General features: G+C 40.8%; 2 protein-coding genes across 4 annotated transcripts; one reads left to right on the top strand and one right to left on the bottom strand.

The window, feature by feature from the left end:
• Positions 1 to 609: 609 nt before the first annotated feature.
• cdkn3 (cyclin-dependent kinase inhibitor 3) lies at positions 610 to 8,691 on the bottom strand. 3 transcript variants are annotated; one of them, XM_041954300.1, is made up of 8 exons: positions 6,498 to 6,544; positions 5,613 to 5,701; positions 5,397 to 5,452; positions 5,256 to 5,300; positions 4,127 to 4,314; positions 2,690 to 2,721; positions 2,398 to 2,501; positions 610 to 1,433 (listed from the first exon to the last, which is right to left on the bottom strand). In XM_041954300.1, the coding sequence occupies exons 2-8, from the start codon at positions 5,690 to 5,692 to the stop codon at positions 1,426 to 1,428; spliced, it is 513 nt and encodes a 170-aa protein (XP_041810234.1). In that variant the 5' UTR covers positions 5,693 to 5,701; positions 6,498 to 6,544; the 3' UTR covers positions 610 to 1,425. The 3 variants fall into 3 exon arrangements, with proteins under 3 accessions (XP_041810234.1, XP_041810233.1, XP_041810232.1); XM_041954299.1 differs by lacking the exon at positions 6,498 to 6,544 and adding an exon at positions 8,650 to 8,691 and having other exon boundaries at positions 612 to 1,433; positions 4,092 to 4,314; XM_041954298.1 differs by having other exon boundaries at positions 613 to 1,433; positions 4,092 to 4,314.
• LOC121618502 lies at positions 8,285 to 14,330 on the top strand. Its single transcript, XM_041954014.1, has 13 exons — positions 8,285 to 8,326; positions 8,566 to 8,730; positions 8,958 to 9,058; positions 9,536 to 9,672; positions 10,055 to 10,175; positions 10,456 to 10,594; positions 10,694 to 10,798; positions 10,892 to 10,981; positions 11,369 to 11,514; positions 11,698 to 11,799; positions 12,433 to 13,108; positions 13,877 to 13,980; positions 14,115 to 14,330. Exons 1-13 carry the CDS (start codon positions 8,285 to 8,287, stop codon positions 14,215 to 14,217), a joined length of 2,031 nt encoding a protein of 676 aa, XP_041809948.1. The 3' UTR covers positions 14,218 to 14,330.
• Positions 14,331 to 14,493: the final 163 nt, after the last annotated feature.

Raw genomic sequence — 14,493 nt, 5'->3', positions numbered from 1 at the left:
AGTGAAATGTGTTGCACAGGGACAATCATAGTCTGGTTGTCACAACATCAGTTTTCAAACTATCTGATGTGTTGTTTCCATACTTCAGACCCATTTATCATCACATTGAAATCCTGTAATCCCTGTTGAAATCAATGGCAATGTTTGTTTTCTTAAAGTGTGAATCCAGAGTAGACTGCAATGTGTATGTGACCTGTATTCCGTAGAATTGCCCTTGCAGCTATCCAGAACTTAAAAGGTAGACTCAACAGTACAATAATATATTCAGCATTAGGCAGCAACAGTACTTTATTCTCTGCTTTCTGCGTTTGAGCTTTGGTAGGAAACTGCTGATGTGCCATACTGTTGAATGTACCTTTTGGAATTCCTTAAGGTTGTTGTCATTGTGCATTTTGTTCATTTCAACATCAAAAATTCCACAGTTAGGAACTCCAGTGTCTATTTATTCAATGTTTTAAGTTTTACTTTATATGTCTCCAGGATATCGAAGCACTCCTCGCAGTGTCTTGAGTCTTTTCCAGAATCAAATCTGGAAAGTGACATTACGGTTTTCTTCAGACTCGAGGCCATCGGATAAAATTGGTAAATACTGAAGTATTTATTGCCATTTTCATATGTGTAAATTAACCAGGGAAAGGGATGATCATTTGTCACAGATAAAACTGAATTTTTTGTATTAGATCCATCATTGTCATATGTAGAAAATGACCACTTGAGTTTATTTGAATCAAAATAAAAATGTCCCACTCTGTTAATATGGACTGAAATGTTTTAAAGGAATTTGACTTTGCTGCCAACCTTTCCACTGAGGATCAAATTCATTCAAGACATTTCGGGTATTTCTGAAGTCTTCTTTGGAGAAATTCAAATCTAATGATGTTAAAAGATGAATATGGCCAAAATCAGACAGAACAAATGTTCACTTTACGATCTCACCAAGAACACAAGTTGTTTTATAACAGCTGCTCAACACAATTATCAGGACTGACGTGTGAAACAGATGCAATGAAATCAGTATTTTTAACTGCTAGGAATTAAGATGCCAAAATGCCAAAAGTTAGTTATTCAAGCTAGAGAGCTGCAGCAGGAGACTTTACATACCAACATTATTTTAAATGTGAAATGAATGCAACATTTTAAACTCACAAATAACTCTGCAGCAGGATTTCCTCATTAGGTTTTTAATCTGATAATGAGGATGAAAACAGCAATATATTAGAGTATTCTGTTAAAGTGCAATCATCAGAGAATACAATTATATCACACACAAAAAGGAAAGAATCTCTGACAAATGAGTTCAAAGCGATCAATATTTTCACAGCTCGTGATATGAAGAGCGGCGATCATCGCGACACCGAGCGCTCTGTCGACGCCTCTCTGCTCTCTTGGTAGGCTGTGTACCGCTCCCGAAACTCGTGGAGGAAGTTATATTGCTACGGAAAAGTGAAATTCATAGTTTGTGTTAGCATGTTTGTTGATGAAATATTACAGCAATAATAAGTATAATTTACAGAGGATGAGCAGCAGTAAACACACTTTTATAAAAGATTACATGCAACATATTAGAGCCGGACCGATGCTGGATTTTTTACACTAATCGATGCATCTGACAAAATATCTGCCACTGTTTGGTTTTTAACATAAACACAAAAACATTTTGAACAAAGGTCACTTAAATCAGGTTATTAGAGAAATGTGACTAAGATATGCACAGAAGCATATTTTACACTGAAGACAGACACACTAGCACTCTGGTGGACTATGTAATCGAGACATCATTTCCACATTACCGCCAACACATACTGTATTTGGCTCATCTGCATCAAGATTTCTTGTTATCAGCTGACATGTACAGCGTGTCGGAGCATTTGGAAAATCACACTATTTTTATTATTCTCATAATTGTGACCATTCTGACCAAAACACGCAACGCTTTTAAATCAATAATATACACTTGTCTTTGAGTCCAACCGAAAGTAGCTCTCTCAGTTAATTTTTGCCAGCTTTGGTTAGGAAGCAAACACCTGCTTGTTCATTTGAGGACGCAGGTTTGTCTACACATGTGAGGCTGTGGGTTGATGTTGAAAACTAACTGGAATTGTCCGGTTACACTGTGGACGATCGGGACCTTATTTATTGGGACAGTCTTTCAAAATAGCCCCGGCTTACAACTTGATTATCATTCAACAATAAATAAACATTGGTGGAAGAAAAGTCTTTGCACATATCACATACTGAAATAAGTGAAAACAAATGGCAGCCTAGAAGGTAGGAAACCCACCTGAACACATGTGATATGCAGTGGATATAGGTTAATAATGGTTAATGAGGTAATCATTCAAAAGCTGTTGCCTATAAACACACAGGATTCAGAGAGGAGGAAAACTAAGCTCTCACCTTCACTGTTTGTATCGCTCCTCCTCCTCTGTGCTCCCTGAGGATTTCGATGACTTTGTTCGCCGTCAGTGTTACAGAGAGTTGAAGCAGCAGACAGGCAGCGACTGAATGGCAGAAAACATGAGACAGCCATGTGATCAGTAAACTGATGTGAGAGGATTTATCACTTGTCAGCAACATGAAATGACAAGCAGTGTTTAGAAAATCTAGAATATTGTAAGCAAAAACACACTGATCTTAGCTGATAAATGACACACAGAACAAAGTTGAAGGATAAGTTAAGTATTCTTACTTAATGCAGAGCGTCCCAGGCCTCCGTAGCAGCTGAAGGAGAAAAAGAACAAAAACCCATCAAATGCTAAAAGCAAATTGTTCAGTTGTATAAGGTGTCCTGAGGGCAGCTGTGTTACAAAAAATAGAAGTCTCTGTGTTGAGATGTACTCTGGTTCTCTGAAGGCATCAGGTTAAAAATACTTCACGTTATTATTAAAAAACTCAAAGGATTTGTCTGGAAGGCTATTTTTAACCTTAACTGGGGGACGGTTTCAAAGTTTGCATGCTTGAACAGAAAAACGCTGCTTCACATTTACATTTAACTCTTACATTGAGCGAGTCCAACCAGTTTCTTCCTGTTGCCCAGTCTGATCAAAGGATAATTTGTCATGTAAACACTAATTACGTTCTATTTAATGAATCCTCTTGCTCATGTAGACAGGCTTGAACCTTCTTTCAACCAGTTTTGCATCTTGCGAAATAAAACCATCTTTGGAGTGAGAGCTGTTTAATATTTTTGTGGAACTGTACAACCCTGATTCCAAAAAAGTTGGGACGCTGTGTAAAACGTATATAACAGAATGCAGCCATTGACAAACAAGTGCGTTTACTGGCAACAGTTTTAGTGTGTTCCTGTGTATTAATCTCCTTTATCAAATCATGTGTTCACAAAGTGTTGAACCTCGCTCCATCCTCACTTGTGAGCGACTGAGGCTTTCCAGGATGTTCCTTTCATACCCGATCATGATACAATCACCTGTGACCAATGAACCCGTTCACCTGTGGAAAGATCCAAACAGGTGTTTTTGGAGCGTTCCACAGCTGTTACATTCCTTTGTTGCTCCTGTCCCAACTTGTTTGAAACGTGTTGCTGGAATCCAATTCACAACAGCAAATATTTACAAAAATCAATGAAGCTGATGAGGTAAAACATTAAATATGTTGTCTTTGTACTGTTTTCAGTTGAGTAAATGCCAAAAAGGATTAGCAAATGATCACATTCTGTTTTATTTATGTTTTAAACATCATCCCAACTTTTTTGGAATTGGGGTTTTATGTGTAAATGTGCTCTGTTATATCAAAAATACAAGAAACAATAACAAGATTCAGCTTAACTCGCTGACTTTAGTGGTATTAGCATGTGCAGAGTTTCTGGTGAACATCAAGTGTCAGCAGTGTCCTTATTATACTGCTTTACTTGCCTTAACGTGACAACTCCTGACTGCACCCTGAGACCATCAGGTACGATATATCAAACGCACTCTGAGTATGTTGTGTTTGAAGCCATTTTTCAAACAAAAGAGGAAAATAAACTTGGAAATGAAAAACCCTCTACATGATTATAAGGGTCTCTTCGTGTGCACATGGTTTAACACTGCACATTTAATGTGACTCTCAGTACGAAGCATCAGTTCACTCACTGGATCACAGTCCTCCTGTTGTTCTCGAGGCTGACCTGCAGCTCCTCGAGGATCTGGCAGCACTGCTCCAGCTCAGGAGCGTCTCCGTCTGGGAAGGGCATGTGGTGGACTGTGAAGCCTCGCTGCTCGTAGACCTCCAGCAGGGAGGGAACTCTGTATTTGTTAAGTTCTCCTCTGGTGCAGAAAACAAACACTTCCTGCACGCCCTGGTTCTGCAGCTCCTCTGTTACCCAGACAGAAAACCACAAAACTTACAAAGAGCTGCAATCAGGTTAGAATATTTGTGCTTAAAGCTTAATTCCTTTAAATTTTAAAGCCTTGTTCTCTCATGTTGAAACATTATCATTTTGGAAGTACAGGACATGTTACATGTACCGGTTAACCACTGGCTCTGATTGCTCATTATCACTGAATAATTAGGAATTAAACTACATCACTGACGCTGCAAACAAGATCTTGGACTACAAATAAACCAACACATAAAAGTGTTAAAGCCTTTGGATTATGACACAAGACTGATAATCAAACTGAAATACCTTTTCAATTCATCTGTTTCATTAATTTTCACTGAACAAATCTGAGATGATCTGAAGATAATCAGTGACAATTTACTCAATTTTCAAGCAAAGATAAAGACTCTCTGGTTTTAGCTTCTTAAAGATATGCTGACTGTCTTTATCTTATGTGACAGCAAACTAAATATTTCTAGTGTTGTTCAGACAAAACAAGCCATTTGTAGATGTTCAAATTAATTGTGATTGTGAGAAATTGGAATCTTTCTCAATTTTCTGACATTTTATAGAGCAATGGGTTAGATAATCATGACAAAGTAATCATCGAATTAATTGATAACTAAAATAATTCTTGGTTGAGGCCCTAAATCAGATAAAACAAAATACTAACTCGAATTTTAATATGTTTTTCATCAAACAGCATCAAATTACTTCACGGCTGGATACTGATTCATTTCTGTGAAAACTTTCTGTATCTTGTGCGATTTGAAACAAAAAGACAGGACATTCAAAAGTCAAAACAAGAAACGCAGGTCATGAGGAATGCACAAAATGGCAGACGACAAACCAGTGGAACAACTTGCACAGTGACAGTTTGCATTATGCTAGACTTTTTTCATTCAAGCAGCCGTAAGGATCGAGGTTGTCTTACCAACATCTCTTTGCAGACTCCTGCGGATATCTTTGTATTTGCAACCTGTAGTCATGAGGAAACATTTTCTATTAACAGTTGCACAAAATCTTACAATACAGTAACATGCAGAGATTTTTAAAATGATAACTACGACTTCACCTGGTAGTGCACATATCCCGAGAAACTGTGAGCACTCCACAATGGACAGAGGTAACCTTAAATCCAATCAAAATATACCGCACATGAACACAGTGATGCTTGTTCTCCATTTCACCATTTAAATGCAGACTTCGAAGCATGATTTATCACAACACCCTGACAGCAATCACACACTTTCTGGCAGTCTGAGACAAAAGGATAACTCCTGAAACTGACCAGGAGATGTGGAAGGGAGTCAGCTGCTCCTCTCCGACCTCCTCCTCTTCAGATGAGGAGTCAAACTCACTCGTCCTCATGGCTTCAGACTGTGGAGACAGAGGGTAGCCCACTGAAATCCAGTGCTGAGAGTCACAGGACAAAGCATCAAGAAAGCATTCAAATTCCCCTCAACACTATGACACACGTTGGAAATGGTGGGCAGTTGTGTAAAATACAGGGTGTAAAAAATAAAATACAAAACCAATACATTACATCACAACACAATGCAACAGCCCACCAATAAATACCACTATTGTGAAGCAAATGTTTTTAATAACACGCCATGTTGATTTAGCTCTCAAGTCATGGCATTTTGTTATGTTTGCTTCACAAAAAGTAGTATTTGATTCAGGACTTTTGTTGCTGATTGAAGCTGCAGGTCTTCATTTCATTGTGTGCTGTCCCCCTCTTCTGCATAATAACGTCACATGATATTGTACCACGTAAGCTAAAAGATGCTAAAACATGTTGGTCCTTTAAATACCGAGGCTAACACACCAGCCTTTAAACTACGAATTACATGCTGGCTAGTGGCTAGCTTTTTCTCCGCTACCCAAGAGATATGAAGATAACGATGAAGACAACATATTATTTGACAGTGTATTAACATTTCTGTCAGAATGGACGACACTGTCCGCTGGAACTTGTACGCATGTTGCTCGGAGACAGATGTGTTTTTGGTTGTAGCTAACATTAGCTAGCTCATCTGTCGAACCGAAAACGCAGAACATTTAAATTAAAGCGCCATCTAACCATTATCAGAGAAGAATAAAGAGCTGTGTAATACTACAGAGATACACATATGTGACTGAATACAAGGTGTAGTCGTGTCGTTTGTCTCACCGGTCACGCTCTCCTCCTGCCGACTGTTTTGACAGCTCCGTCAGCTGCAGCTTCGATTTGAAAACTCCTTGAGCCCAGCAGCCAATCACATTCAAGTCCTGTACCTTAACCACGCCCGTTCCCAAAACAATGTCGGCGTGTGTGCGCTCGATTTAAATCTACGGACCGAGCGACACGGGCGGAGTGAAGGATGGGATCGGTGACAACATCGCGTGAATTTCTAAAAATGACAAATAATGATCCGTTTTCCAGAACTCTTAATTTAAAGACATTTAGGATGTTTGAATCAATGGGATCGTATTAGCTCAAGCCTGTCATAAATTCATTGACAATACAAAAAAAAAATATCAAAACAGTGTTATGGAATTGGAAAAATGTTTTTTTCTATATACATATAACACTATACTTCTAAATATATTTTGACATGTATTTATTATTCACACTGATAAACCTATATGCACACCATGGCTGCGGGAGTTGCATTACGGATTTTCTGGATCCATCTCCCACAATTATTATTGCACAATTCATTAACATGGTCTAAGGCACTGTAGTGTATAGACCTGGAATGTCATCTCTCTAATTGAGGTCTTTTTTCTGATCAGAACATAGCTCTTTAGTCTATTGTAAAGCAGTACTTCAGGACGTGTGCATGGCTCATGCTGAACCTGCAGTAAACAGTAAATGACGGAGCTGCTCACTGAGCGTCATGCAGGACATCTGCTGTCCGCACAGAGCAGCGCACAGAGCAACAGACTGCCGCCTGCAAACACTGAAACCAAGACTTTGCACAAAAGGGGAAACGCTGGAGATTTTAAGTGTTTTTGGATTCACTGCATCTTTTCAGATGTCTGGAGAAGTAATATTGAAGAAGTTTAACTGAGGTGAGTTTCTGATGGCTTTATTTTAGACCATCTCTTGCTTCAGCAAACTTTCTCTTACGTTTTTGGTGGATTCTTGGATATTTGGACACCACCGATGATGCTTTGAAGTATTGTTTAGATGTTTTTTTATGTAGCTGGCATGTACGTCATGGTCTTGCAACCTATAGGCCTGATAAAACTGGGATTTCTACATAGCCTATTTTAATTAAAAAAGATATTTAATTCCCTAAGGAGATCCGTTATGGATCGGTTTAGAAGTGATTTTGGTGTATTTGCGTTATAAAACACGAGGCTACTGCATATTTCATGGTTCAGTTTTTTGCTGATCCGTGCCTGTCCTTCTGTCAGCAGACTTAAAAGGAGGGATCTTGGCTCCTGCAGCCATTTCCCCTGCAGGGCTGAGCTCTTTGGCTGGCTTGCCACTTCCTTAGCAGAGGGGCTGCTGGCAGGGGCAACATCTAAGCAGGTACCACAAACAAACAGGAGTAAAGACACTAAAGTCATTCAATCAGGTTAAAATTGTTAGTCTAACACTTCTAACACATTTAAAGGCTTTAAGCTAGAGAGATGAAAGATTTGATGTTGTTTTTGCTTAAAACACTAACTCTTACACTCAGTTTTTGTCTGTTTCTAACCATTTCGGTGTGCATTTGGTTAGGTAGAGGTTAAAGATTCACTTTGATTGTCTGCTTTGTACCTATTGGCCTGCAACTCTATCTGATCTACGTTTGAAGGACAGCAGGTTAACATGCCTTTATCTGCATGGTGGACTGATCAAACTCAACTCTGATTTTCTCTTTACAGCTGTAAACACCAAGCAGGTAATTCAGGCTGCACACTCTGTGCACATTAATACCTGGGTGTTTGCAAACAGCTTTGTTTGTGTCTTTGTCTGTATAGGTCATGAAGCCTCAAGAGGCAGAGCTTGTCACTGAAATCTCCAAGGTATGCTGCACCTTCCCTCAACAGCCAGCCTGGCTTTGTTAAAGAGACAGGTCACTTCACATTTATAGCAGCAGATAGTGAATAAACAAGAGTGCAGTGCATCCAGGACCAAAACATAGCTAATCTACCTCAGCTTCCAATGTCTGCAACCTCAGAAGTGTAAAAGACAATGCTATTGTGCCTCATCAATGAGTGTAATTTTATCTTTGACTTATATATGACACCTGCTGTCTTGTCAGTTACAATGCATGGTCTCGGAGCTGAAGACAGGTTTTTCCAGCGCTCTACTGGAGCTCAGTAAGATCCAACATGGAGACACGTACCTGAGGGAGGAGCTGGAGGAGAACAGGAGGAGCTGCCAGAAGAAAGCTCTCCGTCTGGAGGCCCTGGTGGAGTCACTGAAGGTGAGACTCAGATTAGTTTAACTACGGACAGAAATCTAACATGAAAGGTTTGGCTACATTATCTCTTATATTCACATAATAACGTAAATTACAATTAATGACAGCCACATCAACAGTAACTCAAAGACATACGTGCATGTGTAACAGATACAGCACAGTACAGAATGATGAAACGTACTTAATTTTGCCCAATGAGAGTAAATTCCCAACGTCTTGCCATCCTACAGGAAGAACTTGGAGTGATGCAGTGTCAGATCTTGCAGCTGTACAGTAACAGACAGAGACCTCTGCAGGATGGAAAGAGCTCCACATCTAAACAGAGAGAAAGGTAAAAAAAAACCAAACAACTTAAGACTGAAGACTTTAGCTCCATTTGTGCTGAAAGAACAGCACCCTGCTACCTTGGCAACAAAGGACAAAAGAAATACAAGAAAGAAAAAAGGCAAACAAATGAAGGGAATTGGCTACTGTGATAAAAAAAACACTGTAAATACACAAACATGTGAAACTTCCACAAGAGTGAAAGCACAAATATTAAGGAAAATACATAAATTGAGTTTTAAAGTGATTTTTGAAGTGCAGTCCACTATAAATCTTTCCAGGTTTGTGCCACAGAAAATATTGTGCTGTGAATGTGGCAAATATCAGCCAACGGTGAATGCAGCATGTTTTTTTTTTTTTAGCAATTACTCATAAAAAGTTGTTTACAACTAGTCAGCAGGCAGTCACAACTGCTGGAAAAACACATTTTTAGACATGTCCAACCTGCAGAGAGACAATTTGCCATCCGTCCACTGTTTTGCAGCAGCGATCCAGCAGAACCGGCCTGTGAACGGACTCCGTGTGACTGTTCGTCTGCTCCACCTGCCTGTCTGTCCAGAGGAAAACTGCTCCTCCACTGTTTCCTGCAGGGCCTCAAAGCAGGACTGAATGAAGGCACAGGTGAGCAGGTTTTGCAGCTGATTGCTGCAACACAATTACAATGATTCAACCAACTGTCAGCAAGATCAACAAAAAAATCTTACATCTGCTGCCAGAAACACCTCCAACTGTCCCAACTTTTCTCACTTGGCTTTAACTTAAAAACAGTAAAATGTTTCAAAAAGCAAAATTTTTAGAAATTTGGGGGATTTGTTTGTTGATACTTCAGAGATGCTCCCCATTTATTTCAGTTAGCTATATTTAGATGATCAGATGGAGGATTAAACCTGATGCTCAGTCACGAAATATGTACAAATGGTCTTATTTTTTGTTGCTATAAAAGCATTAACATTTAATGCCACATATGCATACCTTCATGGGCCCTTTTTTCCTTTTCATGCAGATGCACGACATCAGGTGGCGATGCAACTTCTGCATTCTGAGTGGGAGTATGTCTCCACCCTAAACCAGCTCTATGAAAAATACAAGACACCACCAGCTCACCAGATGACTGTGGAGCCATAGTGAGTACTAGAAGGGCTATATAACTGAGCAGACTTTAGCTTCAAAGGAAAAAATATCTTTTCTGGTCTAAAAAAGGAGAAATTTAATGCAACAAATTCTTCCTGTTTGTAATGTCATAAGTTAACACAATTAAACTGCTCATATTTGTACATAACTTCTAGAACACAGATGCTTAATTTGAAATGAAATCATCTCTTCTTGTCTTTGATATGGGAGCATGATCAAACACAAGACCAGGTCCGTTCATCATATCACTTGTTTTTTTGTGCTGTGATCCAGCCAGACATATCTGAAGTTTGTGGAGCAGCTGTTACAGCGACATCTGCTCTTCAGAAACACCCTGCAGGAGCGATTATCCGCTGAACACTGGAAGTCTCTGGTTGGAGACATCCTGGTGCAGCTCATCGGCCAAAATGATGTGAGGTGTTGCTTTTTATTTATGAGTTTTTTCTATGATTTCAATCCATTACGATGAACATCGAGGGAGCTAACGATTGCTGTGATTTGGGTTTTCCAGACAGCCTTCTCAGATATGTACCTTGGATATACAACCACCCTGGCGTCATTCCTCTCACTGGAGTTCAACAGGCTAAATCATTCTGAGAAAAGTCACAAAATGCAGGTATTACAAGTGACACAGCATCAACACTATTCTGTCATAATGCACTTGAGAAGTCAGACATGCTGATGGATATTTTCTGTCTGCATTTAACAGAACGGCCAGATGGAGAGAGAGGAAATGAAACTGCTCTCCCTGCTGTTGGCGCCTGTCTCTCGCATACACAGCTACCTGAGCCACATTCAGGTGAGTCAGCAGCCACAGTGAGGCCAGGTAGTAGAGCTGTAGGAGCACAAGATGTGACATTGCAGGTCAGCCATGAGGTTGAGGAGGTTGATGTGAGGATGGCTAAAGTCGAAACTGCCTGCCAGAATGAGACGTCCAGAGTCGCACAAACAGAAGATAGAACACATAGGGATGTTTAGTAGAAAGTCAGGTGTCAATAGATGACAAGATAGACAAAACTTTTAGAAATATTAAAAACATGATGAACATTTTAGTAGAATCACAAACACTTTTAGAAGTACTACAAGTCAAACAATATTTAATTAACTGAGTTAAACTTAAACCTAACCATTCAACCAAAGTCACATTATAGCACTTGCTTAATTTTACTCAATTTTCCTTCTCTAGAACTTGCTGCAGTGGACGGGCAAGGAGCATCCTGATTGCAGCCTCCTGCTGGGAACTGAGCGAGCGCTGAGGAGCGTTTTGTCCCGCTGTCATGTGACCCTGGAGCAAGATGTCCGGTGGGAGGAAGGTGAAGGAGCTGGACAAAGGTCAGGGCATCATGGGAAAGATTAGCTGGCTCACATCTTACAGTATGAACGCTCAGGTCGATGTTTCATGTATCAGATGTTTATGCAGATTTACTCTGTCGCAGATTTCTAGTGAATGGATGTGTTCACATCTTTGGCTCGTTCGAGCAGATTAAAATAAATGTTTTTTCTTTGCATGAACAGCAGCTGCTGTGACGAAGTGGCTGCTGGATCTTCTGCAAGCTGTTGCAGGAGGAGCCAACAGACCAGAGAGTCTCAGCAGGAGTCCAATGCTGCAGCTCAGAGGTGAGTGTCGCCCTCTGCTGGCTTCATACAGTACAGCACGCAATAAAGAACCTGCAATGCAAAAATGGTGTTGACAAGCTCAGACTAGCGACTGCCTTCAGTGACATTTACAGTACCAGTCAAAGGTTTGGACAAACCTTCTCATCCAGTGTTTTTTCTTTATCTGTATCAGTTTCTAAAACTAGAAACATTATGATGAAACTGGTTCTCAGAGTACTTTCTGCTACAGAGAAGTTAATTCCAGTTACCAGCCTTATAAATCAGCAATTAACAGCAAGATTAGAGCCCACAGAAATGCTTTGGAGTTCAAGTAGCAGAAACATTATCTGCTGATCAGAGGAGACTGTGTGAATCAGGCCTTCATGGTCAAACTGCTGCAAAGAAACCACTATTGAGGGAGAGCAACAACAAGAAGACAATTGTCTAGGCCAAGAAATACAAGCATTGGACATTGGACTGGTGGAAGTCTGTCCTTTGGTCTGATGAGTCCAAATGTCAGATTTTTGGCTCCATCCGTTGAGACTCAGAGACAGTGACCGGATGATAGCTGCATGTGTGTTTCCCACTGTTGAGCATTTTTGCATGTTTCATCTCATTCATTTAAAATACTTACCTCCACTCTCCCTCCCACAGAGATGACCAGCAGGCTGTCAGCCTCACCAACGGAGTTGACGGTTGTCACTCGATGCGTCTGGAGTGCTGGTCCTGCAGCCCAGTGAGGAGAAAGGGCTGTGGAAGAGACCTGACCGTCCCAAATCACCTGGCCCGTGACTGTGGACACACCTACTGCTCCCTCCTTACTCCCGACACCGCTGCATGGGGAGAGAACAGCGACTCGGGCCAGGGCACCTTCAGCCAGCCCACTCAGAAAGGCACCAACGAGCTGGAGGCACCTCACACCAACCACAGCCTTGAGGACTGTGAGACAGACCCAGATGACACCTCAGCCTTCGACTACTCCTCTGTCACCTCCTGCAGCCCTGACGGCACCCTGCGCAGGGACATGATGGGCAGCAACAGTGGGGATGATGAAGAGGAGGACAGCCAGGTGCCAGTGCTGTTAAAGCCTTCATATAGCCAGCAGCAGACCAGGGAGGCACCCAGAGAGAGGACTGTGTGTCTGAGGTGGCAGATTCCCAGACTGACCCCTCACCCTCCTCTGAGAAAGACAGCAGGACAGTGTGTGGACGTGCCGGCGCCGTGCCTCGTCAGCTCCTACGGGAAGAGGATAGTCAGCGTCAGGAAAGGGTCACCTCCTCTACATCCAAAAAGTGCCTTCAGGCCCATCTGGGATGATCCATCTAAACAGGTAACTAGTTTTTGTTACATAAGCACTGTGGTCTGTCCATTCACCCTGGACCCGCATTCGATATGTTACAGTATTTGCATCCTTTGAAAGTGTGAAGAATACCTATACATTTGTATGATTAAAACCATTATGAGTGGAATTAGAAAGTTCTACTCTGGCACCTCCTCAGATTGATGACAATTTTCACTGGAATTGTCTTGTTTCTTTTACAGACACAGATAATAAATAAAACACCACCAGAAAAGCTGACTGAACTGAAAGAAAAATATATCTGCATGTAGTGAATTTAATACAACAAAATGGTGTATACTGTAACTCTTCACCAAATTTCACTGAAATCTGAGGTTTTTGAGAATTTTTGACAAAATATAGGAGATACTGTAGGAGGCAGGGGCATTACAGCAATGAAGCATTGCACTTCCATAAAGTTGGGGGACAGATTTAAAAATAAATTAATAAAAATTTAAAAACAAATACATAAAACTGTTTGGTACCATATTTTCCTGAAATCTCCTCCTCTGGAAATGAGACACCTCCAGTTTGTTAGGCAAATGACGATAATCATCAGGGTTAAGTTCTCAGACTTGAAAGCTCCTCCAGGGACACTGGAGGCTTGGCAGCGCATTATAAATCTACTCCGTATCACCACATATCATTTGATTATGATCCCAGATTTTCATGACAACTCTGTGAAGTCTCTGTTTTCCTGCCAGTAATGCTGTCAAACATGCTCTCTGTACTTTACATCCAAATCACTTCATGTACCAGGCTGATTCAGCTCCAGAGAAAGACAACAGACAAGGCTTCATACCGATTCAAGCCCCAGCAAGGCAAAGCTTTCAGAATTTCAACCCAAGCAGAGAAAATCTGAGGTAAGAGTCTTCCTCGGGTAGATTTATGACAGTGATCACTTTAATTTTACAGGTAGGATGATAATAAACATGAAAACAACCATATGCACAGTAAAAGGAACTTGAATAAACTTTTACCTGTTGCGTCTCTTCAGACCAGGCCTGCCTCAGCAGCGAGGTAATCACGCAGCAGTCATGGGCAGTGGAGGATTGTGGGACGACAGTGAGGACAGCGAGGGCCCCTGCAGCACCGTTTGACCCCCATGCTGTCCTCCCCGGAGATAAGAGGACTATCATTAAAAACTGTAACACAGAAAACTTTGTTACGTTATAAGCAAACGTGAGACCGAGTTGTGATTTCTTTGATGGATACATCCTCTCAAACACGACAGCAGTGTAAATGCATGAATGACCTGTCAGTGACTGTGAAAATGGATAAGCTATTTTTTTTTTTTAATTTTCTGATATGATCACATGATCATCTTTGTTTGGATCGTCAGGATTAGCTAAAAAAAAAAAAACAACCTGTGACAG

The sequence above is a fragment of the Chelmon rostratus genome, chromosome 15 (assembly GCF_017976325.1).
Source record: "Chelmon rostratus isolate fCheRos1 chromosome 15, fCheRos1.pri, whole genome shotgun sequence".
Lineage (NCBI taxonomy): Eukaryota > Metazoa > Chordata > Actinopteri > Chaetodontiformes > Chaetodontidae > Chelmon > Chelmon rostratus.
This window is presented reverse-complemented; position numbering and strand designations above follow the sequence as displayed.

Coding starts and splice junctions, on each gene's coding strand:
- LOC121618502 (XM_041954014.1), top strand. CDS start 8,285: ATGAAGCCTCAAGAGGCAGAGCTTGTCACTGAAATCTCCAAG. Junction 9,059..9,535: donor ACATCTAAACAGAGAGAAAG/GTAAAAAAAAAC, acceptor ACTGTTTTGCAG/CAGCGATCCAGCAGAACCGG. Junction 11,800..12,432: donor TCCAATGCTGCAGCTCAGAG/GTGAGTGTCGCC, acceptor TCCCTCCCACAG/AGATGACCAGCAGGCTGTCA.
- cdkn3 (XM_041954299.1), bottom strand. CDS start 5,692: ATGAGGACGAGTGAGTTTGACTCCTCATCTGAAGAGGAGGAGGTCGGA. Junction 5,453..5,612: donor ACTCCCTTCCACATCTCCTG/GTCAGTTTCAGG, acceptor ATTGGATTTAAG/GTTACCTCTGTCCATTGTGG. Junction 1,434..2,397: donor GAGCGATACAAACAGTGAAG/GTGAGAGCTTAG, acceptor ACTTTTCCGTAG/CAATATAACTTCCTCCACGA.